At 38.5% G+C, this 24,809-nt stretch overlaps 1 protein-coding gene across 4 annotated transcripts in view; it reads right to left on the bottom strand.

Annotated features, from left to right (window-relative positions):
* Positions 1 to 1,767: 1,767 nt before the first annotated feature.
* FZD6 (frizzled class receptor 6) overlaps positions 1,768 to 24,809 on the bottom strand; it is a 36,183-nt gene continuing 13,141 nt past the window's right edge. For 2 of the 4 annotated variants that reach the window (XM_025871500.2, XM_073893064.1), the window contains exons 3-7: positions 10,428 to 10,624; positions 6,325 to 7,342; positions 5,709 to 5,857; positions 4,012 to 4,440; positions 1,768 to 3,242 (exon numbers count right to left, since the gene is read on the bottom strand). In XM_025871500.2, the coding sequence (XP_025727285.1) occupies positions 3,074 to 3,242; positions 4,012 to 4,440; positions 5,709 to 5,857; positions 6,325 to 7,342; positions 10,428 to 10,624 (1,962 nt within the window). In that variant the 3' untranslated portion in view covers positions 1,768 to 3,073. The other 2 variants (XM_073893066.1, XM_073893065.1) reach the window with 2 other exon arrangements.

The raw sequence follows: 24,809 nt of genomic DNA, 5'->3' as shown, positions 1-24,809 counted from the left end.
AGGTATTAAAGATTACACTTTCCATGCAGAAGAGTTATAGCAAGGCTTCTTGTTGATTATTAAAAAATATATCTTTCTTGAGAGTACCGGGGCTTGCCTTGGCAACGTTAAAACTTTGCAGCAGTAGTAACTGGAAAAGCCCACTAGTGGCGTATTTCTGAGAAGTAAGGAAGCACTAAAGCGGTGATTTTGATGATCGGTGGTAATTACAAGCTGTTTTTGGTCTAGTTCTTCGATGTAAGTCTAGGAAAGATTCCTTCACTACCATAAATAGCCTAGCAGATGGATCCTAATGGATGTACTTTTTGAAAGATGGCATTCCATAAAATTCGGTTGAGGATTTGTGGCTGATTTTCAAGGTGAAATGCTGCTTTATCATATTTTTTCTGCTATGGAGTTGAGCTGCACAATGCTCATGCCAATATTGTTATTGTAAATGTAAGTCTGTAATTTAGGTCCACTTTCTTGGTCAAAAAATGCTCTGTAATTCTTATAAAAATTAAAGTCACCACTTCTGAAACAGTTGGCTCTTGCATCACAGACTCTGGTCTCATGAAAAAGAGAAACTGCTGTTTTCTTTTGAATTAGTTGATAGTCTTGACGTCTGCTATTAGAAATAGAATATTTTTAAAAATTTAAGCTTACTGATTACAAATGCTATGTTCCTGGTTGAGGAATCACTTAGAATACAGGTAGGTATGGATGTACATTTTTATCTTAAATAAACTGCTAACAAATCAAATCCAGCAGGATATTAAATGATACACCATGACTTTGAATTATTCAAAGAAGGAAAGAATGGCATTATACTGGGAAATTTATTTTACAACATGAGATTTGTAGATTGCAACACTGCTGGCCAATGACTGAGTAAGGTGGTTCCTCCCACCCCGGGCACACACCTAGACTATATTTCCCAGCCTGCCTTGCAGTTAGGTGTGATTCTGTGCCTGGGTTCTGGCAAGTGGAATGTAGCTGGAAATAATGTGTGCCACTTCCCCCTCGGACCCATAACAATCTTCCTGTGCAATCGGTTACTCTCTCTTCCTCCACCTACTGGCTGGGTGCAGAGAATCCCGCAAAGAATCTGCAGCTCTAAGGGATGGCTGTGGATGGCTGCATCAGAAGCTCGAAGTGGTGGGTCCTTGAAGAATCAGTTGGAAGGCTACCTCAAGAATATTTGCACCTGTTCCTTCAGCTGCTAACATCTTGAGGATTGTTACAGCAGTTAGCCTACCTTGATTAATACAGCAACAAGGCATTCAATAAAATTCGGCACCTACTGCTAATTTGAAAAAAATTGTCAGAATAGGATTCGTGATTAACTAGTGAAAAAAGATCTATCAAATGCCAATGTTGTTTTTAATGATGAAATACTAGAGACATTCTCATTCAAATAAACGAGACCAGGACGCCCGCTGACACCGCTATTTATTAACAGTGATAGGTTCCCAGTTCAGGCTAATAGCTGAGAAATAAAATTACCATTATTTGACATGAAAAGATCATCTACATTGAAAATCCAGGAAAAACCAACTATAAAATTATTAGAGTGACTAGGAGACGTTAATAAAGTCACTGCTTCCCCCTCTCCCACTCCCCCTGCTTGTGTTCCCTCTCGTTGTCTCTCTGTCAGATAAATAAAATCTTTAAAACAAACAAACTTCTGGCTTATTAGTCATGGAGCCACTGATCTGAAAAATTCTACCACTTCCTGGGTTAGGACCACTAAGAATAAGCATAGAATACTCCACAATCTCTTACACAGAGAAAATTTTATTACTGGAGAGATCACACAATGTTTTGGTATACAAAGTTCAAAAATGTGGAAAAGTTAATATTTACATTTTCCATACAGTACATGATAATCTTTTTTTATGCCTAATAGAATGCTAAATAGAGGAAAAAACCAAAAGCATCAGAAGACATTGTTCAAGGTATAACGCTTAGTTGGAAATAAAATTAAGAAAATTCTTTAATATTTTAAAGTACGTTATATAAAATACATTTTATCAAGACAAATTTTTTCCCATTTGATTGGCACTAATGCTAACACATTTTTTAACACACTTTTAAATGTTCAGCAAAATCCTATTTAAGTACAGAAATGAATTCTACATAATGTCTGACAAAGATACTGTACAAACTTTAGAACTCTAAATGTTAAAAAACAAAAGTTAAAAATATAAGCAACTATAAATGGTCATAAAAATACAATCTTGAGTGGTCATATTTTTTTAAAAAAGGAAATCAATTGCCCTTGGCTTAATTTCTAAAAGAGTAGATTTCATCTAATCCTTCAGGACATATTATTTAAAAGTGTAGAAGGATCAGTGAGCAGCATAATACAATCAACATTAGACATCAAGCACCTTATTTTAGTGGCATAACAGATGTATGAAATTCCTAAAACAATAAGACTTTATAAAATTCACACAGGGAAGATGATAAAGTGGAATAAGTGGATTTTTAAAGCTGAATTCCCATTACAACACCTTCTGGTGTGTCAAATATTTTTTATACTATAAAAGAATACTATTTTTCAATTTTCTTAGAAACTCAGTGTCAAAGCTACCAAAGTAGTGCTAAAATCTCAGAATAACATAACAAAAATAGTTGGGATAGCTTTTCCAGGATTCCTAAAAAAGTTCAAATACATATAAACTTATTTTCAAATATATAAAAAAGATACAAAGATAAGTTTTAAATACTTAAGCAAAGAAATATCTTGATTTTATACCATAAAAGTGAAATAGCATATAGTACATCTTAAAATACTTTTAACAAGAGTAGAATCTTCATAAATAGAAAAGGAAGATTCCTCTCACTCCCTCCTCCCGCACAACTTAAAAAAATATTATTAACCTGAACATTTCTGCTTTCTGGGTATACGGTCATCGTTAACCTCTGTGCGAAATGAATCCTTTTATTCTTGGAATCTACTGTTTCCAGTGTAACAGCCCGCAATGTAGCTGTCGGTGCAAAAGAACAGAACAGTGATGCTGACGAGACAGCGCGCTGTCCGCTCCAGTGTAGCACGAATCCACTTCTCAGCAGGGGGCGAACCCGTCCCTCACGTATCGGAGTGACTGCCGGGGCCCTGCTCTTTTCTACCCCCGGAAGCCGAGTGAACGAGCAGTGACGTGGAGCCTCTCAGGCTGCCCGGCTCTGAGGAACCTGGGGCCTGCAAGCTGTAGCTCTGCCCTGGGCCGGCTTCAGTGACATCACTTTTTGGAGTTACCCTAGGTAAAAAGACGAAAGGTGACATACTACAGACCAAAGCACACATGTGAGGCCAAATGTCCTTACAACTGCCATCCACTTCTCATGAGTTTTACTCCCAACCAGCATCCACCTTTATCAGAGCACGTATCTACTTAGAATCCAGTCTGCAAAAGCTGTTATGGGAACACAAAGAAGGTGCATGTGGTTTAGTCTGGGAGGAGGGAAGTGAGACAACCTTGAGACCTAAAAGTACTTAGCTGTTGGCATTCTGGCTAATTGGATGTTTACCTGTGTTTGGATCACCTATGACCATTTGGGAAAATTCCCTTAAAGATAATGTCAATATCCTTTCATGTTCAGAAAATAAATAATGAATAAAATATAAATAAATAAATAATAATTTTATAATCATCTTCATATGAAATACAACTGCCTTTTAGTACTATGATACAGTGCTACTTACAACTTAATAGCCTGTATTTCAGAAGGATCTTAAACATTTACCCAAATATACATGCAACACTTAACAACTGCCATAAAAATGAACATCACTTTCCTACTTGAACAACATTCACGAAGGCTCTTTTCCAAGCTAAGAATCAAACTACCGAATAGCACACTTATAGGCTGAACTCAAACTTCTTAAAGCCAAACTTCCTTGGATGAAGTGTATGGACATGTCCTCTCCTAGAACATTTTCTTTCCCGATGTGCTATGCTTTAATAAAAAATGGATAATGCAGTATTCAAAGTAGTCCCGATTGAAGATAACAAAATCCAAGCTCACCTTCCCTCACTCCGCAGACTTTCAGACACGCTGATCTTATCGTTCCCATTGCCTGCCCGGCCTTTCCTGTCGGCCTGTTCCCCACAGAGTTTGGAGCCGGATGCTGCTGGGGAGGCCGGCTCCCCACAGCCCTCTTCTCTGGATCTGGGGGTGCTCGCTCCATCCGCTCTCACCTCTCTCACGGACGTCTCTGGGGAGGTCGGTATTTCTGTCGAAGCTTCTTGTCCTAAGTAATCGTGGTTAGTGATTGCCACCGAGGAGGTGCCGTGATTGCCTGTAGCGCCTGTGCTGGTTCCCATGGATTTGGAAATGACCTTCAGCTTGTGCGAACTGGGTTTGCAGTGCTTCTTTTTGTGTTTAACTTTAGAGTTGTGCTTTAAGAAGAACTCACATGACTCCTGTAGAACTCTGCGGCTTTCACTGATTGGACTGCAAGAGAAACCAAGCACAGGGCTTACTTGGTAAATGTTAAGTGCTATCGAGAAGCCAAAAAGGATACATCTCTTATGCCAAAAATCCTGAGTCAAACAAGTCAAAAATTCTAAATGACTTATGGTTATGAAATCTGGGATTCTAAGTATTACGAGCTATAAGTAGATTGTCATGAAGTGAAGTCTTTTTTGCATACACTGTTAGTTGCCTTTAACAGCATAAGTAGATTGGTAAGAAATTAAAGAAGCTAAACCAAGGATGAGGGCAAGGAAACGCAAAGCAGCATAAAGTAGGGGACGATCTGTGTATCACACGTAAATACATCAAGTATAAAAGTAAACCAGAAGAGAAAGGACGTAGAATGGTTGTTGTTAAGTTTGTTTGCTTTCTAACATTAAAGTTTGCAAGTTATACTGAAGTGTGAGTATACAAACACGGGACAGATATGTAATAATAGTGCAAAAAAATTAAAGTCCAGTTAAATGCAATTCTTCAATCAGGCTCCCTGCTCAGCGGGGAGACTGCTTCTCCCTCCACCTCTCCCCCTGCTTGTGTGCTGTCAAATAAATAAATCTTAAAAAAAAAATGTAATTCTTCAGACTTCAAAAACTTAGAAAAGATCTATAGTTCTGGAATTTTTACCACAAGAAAGTTTATTAATCAAACCAATGGGAAACAGTTTAAAAACCTATACTACACTGTTGATTGTATAGAGCGTACAATGTACATAAATAACCAAAATGAACTATTTACTTCTAAATCTACTATATTGTTATAAAATACTACATAAGTTTAAAATTTTACCATCTTAAGCAAGGCAAATAAGTGACATTTTAAGCCAGCACTATGTGTAATAAAATTTAAAGGTAGGAAACAATGATCATACAGTATCTGTGAATCATACTCTATAGATTTCCTTATATATATTTGATCTCATTTAATCTTTTATCACTGATAAAATAATTAAAATTTAAAATGCTGCACCCAAAATAATGAATCCAGCGATAGCAGTGATAATATTAAATATAAGCTGTGTCAAGAAAATAAATACTTTATAAAACTTTCATTCATATTTCAATAGAATAGTATAGGTTGAAGACTATTTTAATGAATGCCAAACAAAATAAAGTATATTTCTCCAGGAAAAAGATTTCCAAATTTGACATAACAGTTGACATACGAAAGTACAATAATGACTTGAACGGTTCCTTGGTATTTGTTCTATTTAATTTAAAACAACATCAGATAATTCAATAGCTGCTTACTCTCTCTTACGATTTCGTTTAAAAAACCCAGCCCATTCCGTGCATGTCTTTTTGCTTCCAACCCAGAAGACGGCAGAGATGCCAACAATTAATGTCATCAGATATTTTATCATAAATAAAGCCAGTTCTGGTCGGGTTTCTGTTTTTGCCTACAAAGAAAAGTGAGTAATAAAAATTTCAGTGATACATTTTCAGTGGAAAGAAGTCTATATAGTCTGAGCCACCCAGGCGCCCTGACCCCAGTTTCTTCTGATGCCCAGGGAATCCTTCCCTCTGTCTACTGGATTTTCTTATGGGAAATCTAATGTCATGTTCATGACTAGTTCAAGTGTGCTTCCAGGGAACATCCTCTATGTTAAACAGTGAACTAATACAGGGGTCCCTGGGTGGCTCAGTTGGTTAAGCGTCTGCCTTCGGCTCAGGTGGTGATCTCAGGGCTTTGGGATCGAGCCCCATGTTGGGCTCTCGGCTCAGCAGGGAGTCTGCTTCTCCCTCTCCCTCTGCCCATCCCCACTGGCTTGTGCACTCTCTCTCTCTCTCTCTCTCTCAAATAAATAAATAAGTAAATAAATAAAATCTTTAAAAAAGATAGCAAACTAATACAAATGCTCTTTACCTGATAAGGACATGGGATGTGGTACTGACGACAGTGGTCAGAGACCCAAGTTATCTCCCAGGTGATCCTGTTCACTTGCTCATAGACGTAACATCCTAGAAGGGTCACCAGTGGCACAAGATACAGGCCACTAAAGACCCCAATTCGAATCATAAATTTCTTTAGTTTCTCTTGGTTCCGGCCATCATGCTGGATAACTTGCCGAACGTGATTTAAGGAAATAATGCCAGCTAAAAGAAGAGACAGTCCGACAAACACACAAAGGCATAGTGGCAGGAGCACAAAGTAGCGGGAAGCATCCAGGTCATAAAGGCCGACGAAGCAAACGCCACTAATGTTGTCTCCTTCAACTTTGTTCATAGCAAGAAGCATAATGGTCAGAAAACCCGGTATTCCCCACGCAACGGCATGAAACCATACCGCTTTTTGTTCAATGGCTTCACAACTCCATTTTCTTCCTGCCGCTAGGAACCACGTAATGGTAAGAATCACCCACCACACCGTGCCAGCCATTGTGAAAAAATACAAAAACATAAACAGAACAGTGCAAGCCTTATTCTGAGAGCCCAGAACTACTGTGTCCCCGAGTTCTAGCTTCTCATCTGCCTTGTTGCAGGCTGTGCGGTCGCCTAACAAGAATCCGATAAAGTACATCAGGGACACGATGCTGTAGCAGACAGAGTAATATATAATTGGTCTCTCTGGGTATCTGAATCTTTTAACATCAATTAAGAAAGTAAGGAATGTGAACAGAGTTGCACAGAGACAAAATATTGAAACTATCCCAATAAAACTTTTTGCAAACTCTAGCTCATCACTTTTAAAATACATGTTAGGGCATGGAGGTGCGCACTGGTCAATTCCCAGAAACTTATAGCCTTGTCCCCCAGAAGTCTTAAGATGCCTTGGACACCAAAATCCAATGTCTCTTTGAACTTCCTCTGTTTTCTTCTGAGGACCAAGAAACTGTGTGTGTGGATCAAAAGTTACAGGAACGGTCTCATCACAGTATTGCAATCTGTAGAGATTATAAAAATTGAAGGCAACATTTTTACTGATTCACTATTTTAATGCTATGCTTTCCAACTATAAAGTATTACCTTATGCATTCATAGTTGATGGGAAGACACACAACCTGGATAGATTATAGGTTAGAGCTTTGAAGTTAACCAAAAACTTGTAGTTGTTAGTGAGGCCCCAACACGCTAACATATATTTAATACGAGGCAAGTGAATATGAAAATTCCCTTACTCAGAAAATGATCAATTAATAATTTTTATTTTGTAAACTTTTTTTTTAAAGATTTATTTATTTATTTGAGAGAGCGAGAATGAGAGAGAGAGTACATGAGAGGGGGGAGGGTTAGAGGGAGAAGCAGGCTCCTTGCCGAGCAGGGAGCCCGATGCGGGACTCGATCCCGGGACTCCAGGATCATGACCTGAGCCGAAGGCAGTCGCTTAACCAACTGAGCCACCCAGGCACCCTGTAAACTTTTTTTTTAAGTAAGCTCTACACCCTAGGTGGGGCTTGAACTCACAACCCTGAGATCAAGAGTTGCATGCTCCACTGACTGAGCCAGCCAGGTGCCCCAATTAATAATTTTTAAATAATTTCTGCTTCCCAGACTAAATAAGAAAGAATTTATCCTAAAAAAAAAGAAAGAAAGAATGTATCTTAATTAGTAGTCTCCAGACAAAAAAGTGTTGGCTTGTCTGTTTACAGCATTTGAAATATAAGTCTTGGGGAAGTTCACTTGTTTTTTAATGCCCACAAGCAAAGTAGCTCAACCATATGACTAAGGTTTTGACAGTTAAAATTGACTGAAATGAGACCCTTCCCCTTGTTGGATTGAGTTTACGTGATCTCTACATTCTTAAAGGCAAGATCACCAAGAGGTAGACTGGGGACCAGCTTAATTCACATCACTATTCTGTTTCAGTTTGGCTGGGTTTTTTTAATTGAGGTATAACTGACATACAATATTATATGAGTTTTAGGTGTACAACATAGTGATTCGACATTTATATACATTGAGAAATGGTCACCATAGTAAACCTAATCACCATCTGTCACAAAATTAATACAATGTTATTGGCTATATTCCCCATGCTGTACATTATGTCCCCATGACATATTTATTTTATAACTGGAAGTCTGTACTCCTTGCCTCCCTTGTTTATGGGAGACCAGAATGATATACACAGGTGTATTTCTGTTTTGTGAAACACTTCATTACTCAGTTGAGTTCTACACACCCGTATTCATTTGGAGGATCTATATAGTTTAAAAATTAGTGCGAGTTTTGGGGCACCTGGGTGGCTCAGTCAGTTAAGCGTCTGATTTTGGCTCAGGTCATGATCTTCGGGTCCTGGGATTGAGCCCCACATTGGGCTCTCTCCTCATGTGTGTCTGCTTGTCCCTCTCCCTCTTTCTCTGTCCCTCCCCCCACTTGTGCTCTCTCTCTCAAATAAATAAATAAAATCTTTAAAAAAAATAAAAATTAGTGGGAGTTTCTAACAAGAAAACATTTTATTTATTTTTGTGTTTTTTTAAGATTTTATTTTTAAGTAATCTCTACACACCCAAAGTGGGACTCAAACTCATAACCCCAAGGTCAAGAGTCTCATGCTCTGGGGCGCCTGGGTGGCTCAGTCGTTAAGCATCTGCCTTCGGCTCAGGGCGTGATCCCAGGGTCCTGGCATCGAGCCCCGCATCGGGCTCCCTGCTCAGCGGGAAGCCTGCTTCTCCCTCTCCCACTCCCCCCTGCTTGTGTTCCCTCTCTCGCTGTCTCTCTCTGTCAAATAAATAAATAAAATCTTAAAAAAAAAAAAAGAGTCTCACGCTCCACTAGCTGAGCCAGCCAGGCACCCCAAGAAGAAAACGTTTAAAATATGCTTTGGATATAGATAAGAGTAGCAAATGTTAAAATGTATGCCCATAAAAAGAACACTATGTATCTACCAGCATTTTTAAAATTTAATATTATGTCAGTTTTGCTTTATATCTTTTAAAATAAAACAATATAACAGTAGAGATCAGTTGGGACCCCTTTCTGGTCCTATTCTCTTTCCTCTCACCCCAGAAATACTCATTAGTACAAGTTCAGTTTTTATTCTCCTTATGCATTTAAAAAAAATTTTACTATGTGACTTTCTAACCATAATGTTATATATAATACTGTTTTACGAAGGTTTTAAATTTTATATAAATGACATCATACTATATATATTATCCTGTAGCATCCTCTTTTAACTTAACACTATAATTTTTAGATTTATCCATGTTTACAGAGGTGGATCAACTACATTAATTTTATCAACTGTATCATGGTATTCTTGTGTATAAGTACATCACAGTTTACTAGTCATTCTTCTACAGTGGAGTTTCACTTTTTCCCTTTTTTAAATAATTAGGAATAATGTGGCAATCATTATTCTTAGCATGATTCCTTATTTGTGTAAAAGCTTCTATAGAAGGGGATTGTCTAGAAGGTAAGGTACGAGCATCCTCATCTTTACCATATATTATCAACTGTTCCTGAAAACAATTATCCACCAGAGGTATATGACTTCTACAAAGCTTCTACACTTCAGACTATAGATAAAGACACAAAAACGTAGACACAGCTTCCTTCCCAGCTTTATCATGTGAAGTCTCATTACATCAGCAGAATATTTCAAATTACAATCCCCCAGTGTCTAGAGAATAGGAGACAAAAGTAATGAGTCAAGGTCAATGTGCAAAAAGGTCAGTGAATTGATAATAAGTTCATTTCCCCCCAGTGTGGGTCAAAGGCACCCTTACATCTTCTCAGAGAACTGTGTACTTCTCCCTGTTGTATCTAGCATGGTTATAATTTTACATTTATTATTATAATCATTTGATTACTATCTGTTCCTCCCACCCCACTGTAAGTTCCCACTGTAAATCTGTTTTTGCTCACCATTGTGTCCAAAACACTCTCACCACAGTGGTTGGCATATGTTAAGTGTGCAATAAACATGTGTTAAATTAAATAATGAAAGCCTGTCACAAACATTCTGGAAAACTAATATCAACATTAAAAGATCACTGGTAGCTTTCAGTTGAAAACTTAACTTACCTGTCACATTCAAGTTCCTCAGGCCATCGCATACCGAAAGTGTCGATTAATTTTTTGCAATCAGAATATACTTTCTCACAAAAGTTACGACAAGGTGGAACCACATTAATTTGTTCTGTGCAGGCTGGTACAAAAGCTTTGCAAAGGAAAGTTTCGATGTTTGGTGAACACTCCAAATTTGCAAGAGGAAGAAAAGGCTATTAAGAAAAAGAGCAAGATAAGGTTAGAAAACATTTTAATAACAAATGAATGGAACTTATTTACTACTTAAAGTATATACCTTTTCACTTACACTCCAAAAGAATATTTCACTCTCAATAGTCAATTTTTTTCACTTTTATTAATTTCTTTATTTTTAAACTAATCTCTATGCCCAACATGCTGTCTGAACTCATGACCCTGAGATCAAGAGTCATATGTTCTATTGACTGAGCCAGCCAGGTGTCCCTCAATACAATCAAATTTAAAGGAGATAATTTCAGTTAGTCTGTTAGACTTATGAACCCATCACAAGTAATGGAATATTATTATTTTATTCAATTATACATTTTCAAGAAGACATGCTAAATCAAATCAAAAGCATGAGTTGAGGGGCACCTGTGTGGCTCAGTCGTTAAGCGTCTACCTTCAGCTCAGGTCATGATCCCAGGGTCCTGGGATCGAGCCCCACATCCGGCTCCCTGCTCAGCGGGAAGCCTGCTTCTCCCTCTCCTACTCCCCCTGCTTGTGTTCCCTCTTTCTCTGTGTCTTTCTCTGTCAAATAAATAAATAAAATCTTAAAAAAACAAAAGCATGAGTTGATTGCTAGATAAAAGAAATTATGCAAATATTCAATTTAATAAAATGGAATACCCTAACATTGTACTGATCATTCTAGAGAATGAAGGAATGTTTGGGGCAGAGGAACAGCATGAAAAAGGCATGAGGATCACTAGAACCTTCTCCATGCAGAGCAAGCTTAGTGTGGCTAGAATATAAGGTCAAAGAGGTGGTGTTAAGGGCAGAGTTGAGAGAGGTGAGGTTGGAGAGGTACGCTGGGCCTGATCGTGAAGAACGGGAATGGCATGCTAAGTTGTCTGGAATCTGAAATCAAGGAATGAAATACTATTGGAGAGTTTTAAAAGCAGGAAGTATCTCTAGAGTCTGACAGCTGAGTTGGAATGCTAGTCCCCCACTTACTGGCTGTGTAACTTTGTCAAGTTAACTTTTCTGTGCCTTAGTTTCTTCATCTGTAAAATGGCAATAATAATAGTACCTATTGCATAAGATTGTTATGAGTATGGAATTAATAAATGTAAAGCACTTCAACAGTGTCTGGCATGCAGTAAGCACTCAGTAAACATTATTGCGATGATTACACTTCAGAGAGGCAGATGGGTTCTGGATAAACCTGGCACATTAACCACATATGTTTACCCCCTTTCCCTCCTCATGCTTCCCCACTAAAATTATAATAAAGGGAAAAAAAGGCACTAACCCATTAGTAAGTGAACAGAAGAGACTACATTAGCATACATGACTTTTCCGATGACCAAAAAAAAAAAAAGCCCCAGCCTTTCTGTGATGGAAAGCTATTAGAGGAATGGAAAGTGACTTAATGGGACATGGGGTGGACTATGAAGTAGGAGTGGAGGGATTCAGATGACAATGAGCTGATGTGCTCTAAATAATCTAAGAGTCTCAGTTCTTTGAGGTACCAAGTAGCACAAAAAGCTACCCTCACCCCTACCCCAGCCCAGATGACTACTGCATTCTACCAGGGTTGTCTCCGGGAGAAACGGAGATGGAGATGTTCTGCACTTGGGGCATCAAGCACAGGGCAGGGATAATGCACAAAATGAAAAGAGGGGGACTGAATAACAGTCCACCTATAGGAACATGAAGCCCTCATCTTTCTGTTCCTGTTCTGTTCAGGCATATACCTTACCATCCCCATTCTTTGAAAAAACTCAACAGTCTTGAAGAGCTCTACACACTGACAATGAAAAAGCCAGTTGACCTTGAGCTCACCCTACTATGAAGCCCACCAGTAACAAGCCCCATTCTTGCACATGGAGCTTTTTAGTGCCCCACACAAATAAAAATGGGCAGCCAAGGATCATCAGACATTTGAAGAAAGCCTCCCACGTCAAAGAGAGACCAAAACAAGCAAGCAGATAACTGAATATTTGGAGGAAACAGAGACTATGCAGGGAACAGAAGAAAACAAATCACAGAACAAATAAAAACCTTGAGATCTTAAGTGAGAAGTTACTGCACTCACTTAAAAGGGATAGGATGCTATGGAAAATTAAAATAGTAAGATAGTTCAAATTAAAAAAAAAAAAAACTCTACAGAAGGATTAGAAGACAAGGCTGAGGGAAGAGATGGACAATCAGAGAGAAAATTCTCCCAATCAGAGGATCAGTCCAAGTGTCCAACACATGACTAAAGGAATTCCAGAAAGAACAGGGAGACTGGGAATGGATGATAATCAAATATAGAATATAAGAACATTTTTCAGAACAGAAGGGTACTAGTTTACAAACTGAAAAGGCTGGCGTCACACTGAAGTCTTATTACTAAAACATTTCTGGGCTAAAACGTCAGTCAATTTTCTTTTCTTTTCTTTTTTAAGATTTATTTATTTGAAAGAGAGAACTGAGCAGGGGGAGAGGCAGAGGGAGAGAGAGAGTCTTAAGCAGAATCCATGCTGAGCACGGAGCCCGATGTGAGGCTCAATCTCATGACTCTGAGATCATGAGCTGAGCTGAAATCAAAAGCTGGATGCTTAACCAACTGTGCCACCCAGGTGCCCCCAATTTTATTTTACAGAGATCTCTCTCATATTCTCCTCTCTTCCAACCCCCTAATTCCAAACCCTATGCTACAGTGATTATCCCATCAGACAAACTTGTTCTATTATCTCCCACCACAAACAAAACAAAACAATAATATCTTTCCTTGACTCCACATCCCAATCCCCATTCAGCCATTATCCCATTTTTCTGTTCCCCTTTATAGAAAAACTCCTCAAAATAGTTGTCTTTACTTTCTTTCTCTAATTCTGCTCTCCCCATTCCCTCTTGAGCCTCTGTCCAATCATCCTCATACTTCAGTGAAACTGCTTGTCAGAGCCACCAATAAACTCCACATGGTCAAATCCGATAGTCAATTCTAGGTCCTTACCCTACTAAACTCTTAACAACATTTTACACAGTGGATCCCGCCCTCCTCATGAAATATTTTTTTCAACTGGCTTCTAGAATATGAATTCTCCTGGATTTCCACCTATCTCACTGCTGTTCTTTTTTTGATTCTCTTCCATTTCCCAATTCTAAATATTGGAGTGCTCGAGAGTTCCATCCTCAGATCGCACTCTTATCCATACTCACCCCCCAGGGAACTCATCCAGAACCATGGTATTAAATACCAACTGTACATGAAGGATTCCCAAAGTTATCTCTGGCCCCATCTCTCCTGTGAACCCTCTAGTTGATGACCACCTGCCACCAAGGAGAATTCCAATAAGCTGTCAACATGCATCTCAAACCCAGTATGTCCAAAACACAACTCAATCCCCTGCACCCTATCTCCCAAACAATCCCTCAGTCTTCCCTCATCTCAGTTAGGTGGTGCCACCATTCACCAAGTTGCTCTGGCCAAAAATCCAAACATTCATCTTTTACTCCTCTCTTTCTCTCACCCCATATCCAACCCAGCAGCAAATCCTGTTGGTTCTCCCTGTAGGATATATTTCAAATCTGACCATTTCTCACTATTGCTAAGTTACTACGTCTAAGCCACTAAATCTTTCACCTAGACTACTGAAATAGCTTCCTAATGGTCTCACCACTTAACATTCTTGCAAATTTGACAGTCCATTTCCATTCAGATCCACCCTCCAACCAATGTGATTCTTTTAAAATGTACGTTTGTCCTTGTTCAAAAGACTCCATTAGAATAAATTCCAGAGTCCTCATCAAGTCCTATGAGGCCTTAAATTTCCTGGCCCCTGGCTACAAATGCACTTTCCTACCACCCTTTTCCTCATTTCCTACCATGCTTTCTTATTCACTCCAATGCCACCCAACTGGCCTTTTGCTTCTCCATCATTCCATGTGTATTTCTGCTTCAGAATCTTTGTATTTGCTGTTCCCTTTACCTAGAACACTCTTCCTCCACATAGTCACAAGGCTTGTGTCCTCCTTCATTTGGATCTCTGCATAACTGTCACTTCAGAGAAGCATTCCCTGCCCACCCTATGTAAAAAATTGTCCTTCCATTCTCTGTTCCATTATTCTGCTTTGTATTTCTTTATAGTCCTTACCACTATCTGACATTTCATTATATACTAGTTTATTTCTTAATTTCTGCCTTTACCACTAGAATGTAAATTCCATGAGGGAAAGGGATTTTGTCTATTTTTTTCACTGCTATATCCCTACTGCCTAGAACAATGTGTGTGTGTGTGTGTGTGTGTGTGTGTGTGTGTATAGAATGATTTTTTCTATAAATATTTGTCAAATAAATGAAGAATCCAGAGCAATGAATGAACTAGGCACATCAATAAAAAATTTCAGAGCATCAAGATAAAAATATCATAAATGCTTCCAAATAGAAAAAAACAGGTCACACACAAAAGAATTAAATTCTGAATATCAGATACTAGAAGACAGTGCAAAAATAACTCTAATATTCTAAAGGAATATTACTCTTAACCTAGAATTCTATACCTAACCAAACATTTAGGTGACAGTAAAATAATGACATTTTGAGCCCTGTAAGGAATAAAAAATATTAACTTTCAAGTATCCCTTTTTAGGAAGCAACTAGAGGATGTAGTATTCCTAAAACCAACTGAAGGAATATAGGAATAAACCATGAAGGAAAATGACGTGGGACTCAGGAATTAGTTGCCAACACTGAAGAATGGCGAGAAGAAGCCGTAGCATGACGGCTATGTATCTAGTCCAGAAAGCAATCAGGGCATATATAGGAGGACAGACAGCTGCAGGAGGACTGTCTCAAGGGAATGGGAATGGGGGACTGGAATTGACAGATTATATATTTTGAGCATCTGAAAAAATTGCTGTTAGATGTCTAAAAGTCTGTTGGGACATCAGGAAAAAAAATTAGCTATAAGTACGTAAAAAACAAAGCAAATAAGGGAAAATGCAGTTAACCAAGAGGGAAGGTATTAAAGAAATACATGCAATCAAAGCATACTACTTGACTCAATAATGTACAATATTTAATGTTCCTAGTAATGCTAGCACTGATGATTGATTTAACCAAGAACTGTATCAGAACACAGGGAAGAGAAGTAAAAATAGTAGAGTGAGACAAATAAATTATCAACTACTGTAATAGGAAAGAATAAACAGAGACTGCCTGAAGTTCTAAATGGAAGAATCAATAAGTAACAGACTAAGCATATTAGAACATGGCCTGTGTGTCAGAAGAGCCCTGGAAGAGTTCCAGGTGTCTGCCTTTGGGGAGGAGGACTGGGAGGGGGATAGAAAAGAGTGGGCAGGAACTGCCATTTTTCTGTTAAAAGCCTTTAATACTGAGGGTTTTCTTCCAGCTTTATTTAGGTGTAACTGGCATACGATAAACTGAACATGTATAAAGGATGGGTTTTGAAACCACTACCACAACCAAGGAAATAAACAGATCCATCACCATGAAAAGTTCCCTCTTGCCTCTTTGTAATCCCTCCCTCCTATCTCCCCTCTCCCCTCCCACCCCCACCCCAAGCCTGTCACCTCCCCTGGCAACCACTGATATGCTTTCTGTCATTACAGAGTGGTGTTTTCTAGAGTTTTACAGAAATGGAATCATACGGCATATATTCTTTTTTTGCCTGGCTTCTTTCACTTGGCATCATTATTTTGAGACTCATCCATATTGTTCCGTACATCAACAGTTCATTTTTTTAATTGCTAAGTACTATTCCATTATGTGGCTACACCATAATTTGTTTATCCATTCACCTGTTGATGGACAGTTTGAAGTACCCATGGGACATGCGAATGCGGATATCTACTAGCAGACGGTTAAATAAATAGAGCTCTGCAAGTGAGAGACTTTAGGTAAAGGATGTAGATTTGGAAGCCATCATTATAAAAATGGTGACTGAATTATGTGAATGAAATTGCCCAAAGAGTCCATATAGAGTAAGAGATGAAAATTCTGATTCAAGAGGAATGCACTGAACTTACATATTAACATCCTCTTCCCTCTCCAAATGCCACTGAAATGGGAAAAAAGGTCTAAGGATAAAAAAAAAGAAAATCTATAGCTCTACAAAAAACTAGGAAAAGATCTTATCAATGAACTATAAACACTGAGACATTTCTGAAAGATAAAAAGGAAGTGGACCATCTGGTAAGCTGGAGGAATGGGAGGACCCTGAGCTCACCTTGGCCCACAGATACAACTAGGTAATGCTCACATCAGTGTAAAAAACCCAGAAAACAACCCAAAGACTGGTGGAACCAACTCCACAACTAAAGGTAGAGAAGAGGCCACACTGAAGAGGGTAGGAAGGGTGGAGATGTGGTCAGAGCTAAATGAACCCTGGCAGTCCTTGGAAAGGAGGGAACCATGGACATGAAGAGGGGAGAGCAAGACTATCACACAGGGGAGCCTGCATGGGGAAGATGAAGTGCCACAACATTTGGCTTTCAAAACTAGAGGGGCTGGATTTTGTGAGTTCTCACAATCAGTGGAACTTAAAGCCTCAGATTTTAAAAATCAGCAGGACGGTTTCTGGGAGAGCCAGCTGAGTTCCCAACCTTAAAGAGACAGCACTACAAACAACCCGTGGGGATACAGCCTAGACACAACAGTCTGGGGCATACAGGAGGGTTATTTACTAATTTCAGAGTGTGTCCCCAGGGGTTAGAGATCCCTGGGAGACTCCCCCAGGAACAGAGGAGCTGGCAGGAACCATTTCCCTTCCGCACCCCCAGCACAAACACATGGCCACCTTTGGGAACTAGCCCAGAGCTGACACTCATTACCTAACTTGCTTATACCACCACCTGCCCTGTTAGGGGATCTGTCCCCTCCAGCCAAGCTTGCCTCAGTCCCAGCACTGAAGGTCTCCTCCCTAGTATACTGGCGCACCTTGCCAACACCTTGTCTCCCAACCCCTGTGCTTTGTGAAGCCTCAATCCTCCAGTGGTGGTGGGTCCCACTACAGACCAGCATGCCTTGTTAAAACTGCAGGCTCCATACCAGTGGCTGCACTGGCCACACCCTGCACTGGCAGTCCCCTCTGCCAGCACAAACCTTGTGGACACTGTGGGCCCTGCCTCCTCCAACAGCTCTTGGTTGGAGCCTATTCCAACTGGAGCCACAAGCCGGGCAGTGTGCAAGGAGCTGTGACGGGGCCACAGCACCACTGCAAAGTGACTCCTGCCCTTGGGTGAGGGGAAGATAACCACACACCCCAGTCGGACAGTCCCAGCAGTGGGCTGGGGGCAGACAGGTGGTCTGATTGCAGGCCCACCAACCAATAAAAGCTTCTCAAGGGACAACACAGGGAAAGCACCCTTCAGTTTGGTGCTGTAAAATCTCAGGCAAATGCCTGGTCTGACTAAACTCAAGCCCAAGGTGGCCCCACACTGGCCCACTAACAACACAGGGACGAAACACTGCCCACAACAGGCAAAGAGAGCCATTGCAGAAGACTGGACTAAAGGCAAAAGTGGCCAACACACAGCAGCAGGGTGCATGCAATACACATAGGACATACCCTTAAAGCACCAGATTCTGGGGAACAGGGGACACTGCACCGCAGGGTTCTACAGGATCTCTTATTCATAAGGCCATTACTTTCAAGAACAGGAGATGTAGCTGACTTTCCTAACACACAGAAACAGACACAGAGAGTTAGACAAAATGAGGAGACAGAGAATATGTACCAAATAAAAGAACAGGACAAAACCATAACAAGAGACCGCAGGAAAACAGAGATAAGTAATGCCTCTGATAGAGAAGTTAAAGTAATGATCATAAAGATACTCACTGGACTTGAGTAAAGAGTGGAGGATATTAGTGAGACTCTTAAAAAAAAAAGATAAAAAGAGCTAATTAAAGATGAAGAACACAATAAATGAAATTAAAAATACACTAGAGGGAGGGGTGCCTGAGTGGCTCAGTTGGTTAAGTGTCCAACTTGACTTCAGCTCAGGTCTCCATCTTGGGGTTGTGAGTTCAAGTCACACACCGGGCTTCTGGCTGGGCATGGAGCCTGCTTAAAAAAATACACTAGACAGAATAGATAGCTAGCCGGAGGAAGCAAAAAAATAAGTTAGTGACCTGGAGGACAGAGTAATGGAAAATAATCAAGTTGGCCAGCTAAGAGAAAAAAAATTATGCAAAATGAGAACAGACTTAGGAAGCTCAGCAACTTTATCAAGCATAACATTCTCATTACAGGAATCCTAGAAGAAGAGAGGGGAAAGGGGGCAGAAAATTTATTTTAATAAGTAACAGCTGAAAACTTCCCTAATCTGCAGAAGGAAATAGATAACCAGATCCAGGAGGCACAGAAACCCTCCAACAAGATCAACCCTATGAAACCAAACCAACACACATAGTAATTAAAATGGCAAAAAGTAGTAATAGAGAGAAAATTTTAAAAGCATCAAGAGAAAAGAAGACAGTTACATACAAGGGGAAGCCCCATAAGGCTATCAGCAGACTTTTCAGCAGAAACTTTGCAGGCAGAAGAAAGTGGCATAATATATTCAAAGTGCTGAAAGGAAAAAAAATCTGCAGCCAAGAATAATCTATCCAGCAAGGTTATCATTCAGAATAGAAGGAGAGATAAAGAGTTTCCCAGACAACAAAGATTAAGGGAGTTCATGACTACTATAGCAACCCAGCAAGAAATGGTAAAGGGGACTCTTCTGAGTGGAAAGGAAAGACCATAAGTAAGAGTAAGAAAAGTAGGAAGCACAAAAGCAGTAAAATTTAAGTATATCTGTAAAAATCAAATATATAAAGTATGACTATATATAAATTAAAAGAATATAAAGTATGACTCAATATATGTAAAACACAGCAGGGGAAAGAGTAAAGAAGGTTCAAACTTGGGCAACCATCAACTTAATATAAACTGATATATACAGAAGATGTTATATACAAACCTGATGGTAACCGCAATCAGAAAACAGTAATAGATATACAAAAAATAAAGAAAAGGAATCCAAGTATATCACTAAAGCAAGCCAGCAAACCATGAGAGAAGAGAGCAAGAGAAACAAGGAACAGAGAAGAACTATAAAAATAACCACACAACAAGTAACAAAATAGCAATGCATACATATCTATCATTAATTACTTTGAATGTAAATGGACTAAACACTCCAGTCAAAAGACACAGGGTGATGGAATGGATAAAAAAAACAAGACCCGTCTATATGCTACCTACCTACCTACAAGAGACTCATTTCTGACCTAAAGACACAGGCAGATTGAAAGTGAAGGGATGGAAAAGCATTTATCACGCAAACAGATGTGAAAAGAAAGCTGTGGCATAACATACTTATATTGGACAAAATAGACTTTAAAACAAAGACTGTAACAAGAGACAAAGAAGGACACTATATTATCATAAAGGGGACAATCCAACAAGAAAATATAACAATTGTAAATATTTATGTACCCAACATGGGAGCACTCAGATACATAAAACAGTTAATAACAAACATAAAGGAACTACTGATAGTAATACAATAACAGTAGGAGACTTTAACACCCACTTGCATCAATGGACAGATCACCCAAACAGAAAATCAACAAGGAAACCGTGACTTTGAATGACACAGATATATTCAGAACATTCCTTCCTAAGACAGCAGAATATATATTCTTTTCAAGTGCATGTGAAACATTCTCCAGAACAGATCACGTATTAGGCCACAAAACAAGTCTCAACCAATTCAAAAAGATCAAAGTCATACAAAGCATCTTTTCTGACCACAATGCTATGAAACTAGAAATCAACCACAAGAAAAAATCTGGAAAGAACACATATACATTGAGGTTAAATAACATGTTACTAAACAATAAATGGGTCAACCAAGAAATCAAAGAAATAAAAAATTACATGGACAGAAATGAAAATGAAAACACAATGGTCTAAAATCTTTGAGATGCAGCAAAATTGGTTCTAAGAGGGAAGTTTATAGCAATACAGGTCTACCTGAAGAAGAGAAATCTCAAATAAACAACCTAACCTTACACCTAAAAGAACTAGAAAAAGAACAACAAACAAAACCCAAAGCCAACAGAAGAAAGAAAATAATAAAAATTAGAGCAGAAATAGATGACATAGAAACTAAAAAAAACAAAACAAAACAATAGAACAGATCAATGAAACCAGGAGCTGGTTCTTTGAAAAGATCAACAACAAACAAACAAGAAGAGAGAGAGAGAGAAGACTCAAATAATCAAATCAGAAATGAAAGAGAAGAAATAACAACCAACACCACAGAAATACAAAGGATTGTAAGAGAATATGAAAAATTATATGTCAACAAATTGGACAACCTAGAAGAAATGGATAAATTCCTAGAAACATATAACCTCCCAATATTGAATCAGGAAAAAATAGAAAATTTGAACAGACCAATCACCAGCAATGAAATTGAATGGGTAATTTAATTAACTCCCAACAAACAAAAGTCCAGGAACAGACAGCTTCACAGGTGAATTCTAACAACATTTAAAGAAGAGTTGATACCTATTCTCAAACTTTTCTAAAAAAATAGAAGAGGCAGGAAAACTTCCATATTCATTCTATGAGGCCAGCATCCCTGATACCAAAACCAGATGAAGACAGCACACAAAAAAGAGAACTACAGGCCAATATTTTTGATGAACATAAATACAAAAATCCTCAACAAAATATTAGTGAATCAAATCCAACAATACATTAAAAAGATCATTCACCACAATCAAGTGGGATTTATTCCTGGATGCAAGGGCAGTTCAATATTCACAAATGAATCAACAAGATGCATCACATCAATAAGAGAAATGATAAAAACCATACGATCATTTCAATAGATGCAGAAAAAAGCATTTGACAAAATAAAATACAACATCCATTCATGATAAAAATCTTCAACAAAGTAGGTTTAGAGGGAACATACAACAATATAATAAAGGTCTTATATCAAAAACTCACAGCTAACATCATACTCAATGGGGAAAAACTGAGAACTTTTCCCCTAAGGTCAGGAACAAGACAAGGATGTCCACTCTCTGCACTTTTATTCAACATAGTACTGGAAATCCTAGCCATGGCACTCAGACAACAAAAAGAAATGAAAGGCATTCAAACTGGTGAGGAAGAAGTAAAATTTTCACTATTGGCAGATGACATGACATTATATATAGGATAGGAAACCCTGAACACTCCACCAAAAAACTACTAGAACTGATAAATGAATTCAGCAAGGTCGCAGGACACAAAATCAGTGTAGGGAAATTCATTGTGTTTCTATACAATAATAATGAAGCAGTAGAAAGAGAAATTAAGAAAATAATCCCATTTACAATTTCACCAAAAATAATAAAATACCTTGGAATAAACTTAACCAAAGAGATGAAAGACCTGTACTCTGAAACCTGTAAAACACTGATGAAAGAAATTGAAGATGACACAAATGGAAAGATATTCCATGTTTGTGGATTGGAAGAACAAATATTGTTAAAATGTCTATGCTACCCAAAGCAATCTACACATTTAATGCAATCCCTATGAAACAGCATTCTTCACATTCCTAAAACAATTCTAAAATTTGTATGGAACCACAGAAGACCCTGAATAGCCAAAGCAATCTTGAAAAAGAAAAACAAAACTGGAGGTATCATAATTCCAGACTTCAAGCTATATTACAAAGCTGTAGTAATCAAAACAGTATGGTACTGGCAGAAAAATAGACACAAAGATCAATGGAACAGAAAAGTTCAGAAATAAACCCATAATTATATGGTCAATTAATCTTTAACAAAGGAGGCAAGAATACACAATGGGGAAAAGACAGTCTCTTTAACATATGGTGTTAGCAAAACTGGACAGCTACATGCAAAAGAATGAAATTGAACCACTTTTTTACACCAAACACAAAAATAAAGTCAAAATGGATGAAAGAACTAAATGTGAGACCTGAAACCATGAAAATCCTAGAAGGGAGCACAGGCAGTAATTTCTCTGACATCTGCCATAACAACATCTTTCTAGATATGTCTCTTGAGGCAAAAGAAATAAAGGCAAAGATAAACTCTTGGGACTACATCAAAATAAAAAGCTTCTACACAGCAAAGGAAATAATCAACAAAACTAAGATAACCTACTGAGTGGGAGAATATGTTTACAAACGATGTATCCAATAAAGGGTTAGTATCGATCAAAATATATAAAAGAACTGATATAACTCAACACCAGAAAACCAAATAATCCAAGTAAGAAATGGGCAGAAGACATGAACAGACATTTCTCCAAAGAAGACATACAGATGGCCAACAGACACATGAAAAGATGCTCAACATCACTCATCATCAGGGAAACACACATCAAAACCACAATGAGATATCAACTCACACCTGTCAGAATGGCTAAAATCAAAAACTCAAGAAAGAACAAGTGTTGGCGAAGATGTGGAGAAAATGGAACCTTCTTGCACCATTGATGGGAATGCAAACTGGTGCAGTCACGGTGGAAGACAGTATGGAGGTTCCTCAAAAAAATAAAAAACGGAACTACACTATGATCCAGTAATTGCACTACTGGGTATTTACCCACAGAATACAAAAACACTAATTTGAAGGGATGTATGCACACCTTTGTTTACTGCAGCATTATTTACAATAGCCAAATTATGGAAACAGCCTAAGTGTCCCTTGATAGATGAATGGATAAAGAAGATGTGGTAGATATATAATGCAATATTATTCAGCCATAAAAATAAATGAAATCTTGCCATTTCCAACAACATGGATGGCGCTAGAGAGTATAATGCTAAAGGAAATAAGCCAGTCAGTGAAAGACAAATACCATATGATTTTACTCATAAATGGAACTTAAGAAACAAAACAAAGGAACAACAAAAAAAGACAATCCCTCCCCCCTAAAAACAGACTCTTAACTACAGAGAACAAACATGTTTACTAGAAGGGAGGTGGGTTGGGGGATGGGTGAAACAGGTGATAAGGATTAAAGAGTGCACTTATCTTGACGAGCGCTGAGTAATATACTGAATTGCTGAATCACTACATTGTACCCCTGAAACCAATCTAACACTATAGGGTAACTACACTGGAATTAAAATTTAAAAAATAAAATAAAAATGTGACATGGTGCTGAGCAACTGAAGGAATGTAAGAAATGAAAGAAAAAAGCATGAGGACTTCTACTTTCTAGGAGTGTGACCAACTAAATACCTCCTACAAAAAACATTTAGATTCTGGATAAATTGCAACAGATATACTTTAAAACGCATTGCTGAGCACTGTATACACCTAATAAAATAGCATAAAATGTATAAAGTAAAAAGCAACGAAACTGCAAGGAGAAATGGAGAATTCCATGATCTTAATGAGAAATTTCAATGCATATTTCCCAGTAAATGAAAGGATAAACATAGAAAAATTAATAAGTAAATATGAGATGTGATTACAACACTACAATTAACAAGTGTGATTTAAAGGGCACATACAGAACCCACACCCAACAATTAGAGAACAAGAGCTTTAAAGGACGTTGGACCAGTGGAGAGTTCACCCTGTGCTGATGGGGCAAGGTGACTAGGCAAAGACAGGCCCTCCACAGGTGGTGTACCATATCGCCCTTATACGAATGATCTAAGTCCGACCCTTTGCTGCCTAACAGGAGCTTGTTAGAGAACAAACAGCAGAGTACTTCTCTGTTTTCTCTACCGCAAGGCGGAGAATGCCCAGATTGTGCAAGTACCCATTCTGGAGCTGAGGTGCAAGAAGAAGCATGGGCAACTTGTAGCATTTATTTCCTTATTCCCAAATAAGCCTCGTTCCTAAAATCTTTGAGTGTCTGTTAATCACACCTATAGTGGAAAGAATGAAAATACACTGTGTTTAATTCTAACTCAGGAGTCATTCCGTAATAGCTAGTCAGCATTTAAGAACTCTTTACTGTCCAGTTTAAGGGCAGGTGGAATGAAAGTGACACATGTCCTTTTGCTATGTTAAAATCATTTCCTTACAGGGCAAATATAGCAAGTCCCATCCTTTGCTTAATTCTTCTAGAATGCCAGCACGGGTTAATCCAACAATGTTGGGGTTCATGCAATGAGCAGACAATAAATCAGATGTTGAACCCTCAAATACCTTCAGAGGCCAGG

The sequence above is a fragment of the Callorhinus ursinus genome, unplaced genomic scaffold, assembly GCF_003265705.2.
Source record: "Callorhinus ursinus isolate GAN/ISIS: 27379988/994484 unplaced genomic scaffold, GSC_fseal_2.0 scaffold5, whole genome shotgun sequence".
Classification (NCBI taxonomy): domain Eukaryota; kingdom Metazoa; phylum Chordata; class Mammalia; order Carnivora; family Otariidae; genus Callorhinus; species Callorhinus ursinus.
Note: the sequence above shows the minus strand (reverse complement) of the source record. Positions and strands in the feature narration are given on the sequence as shown.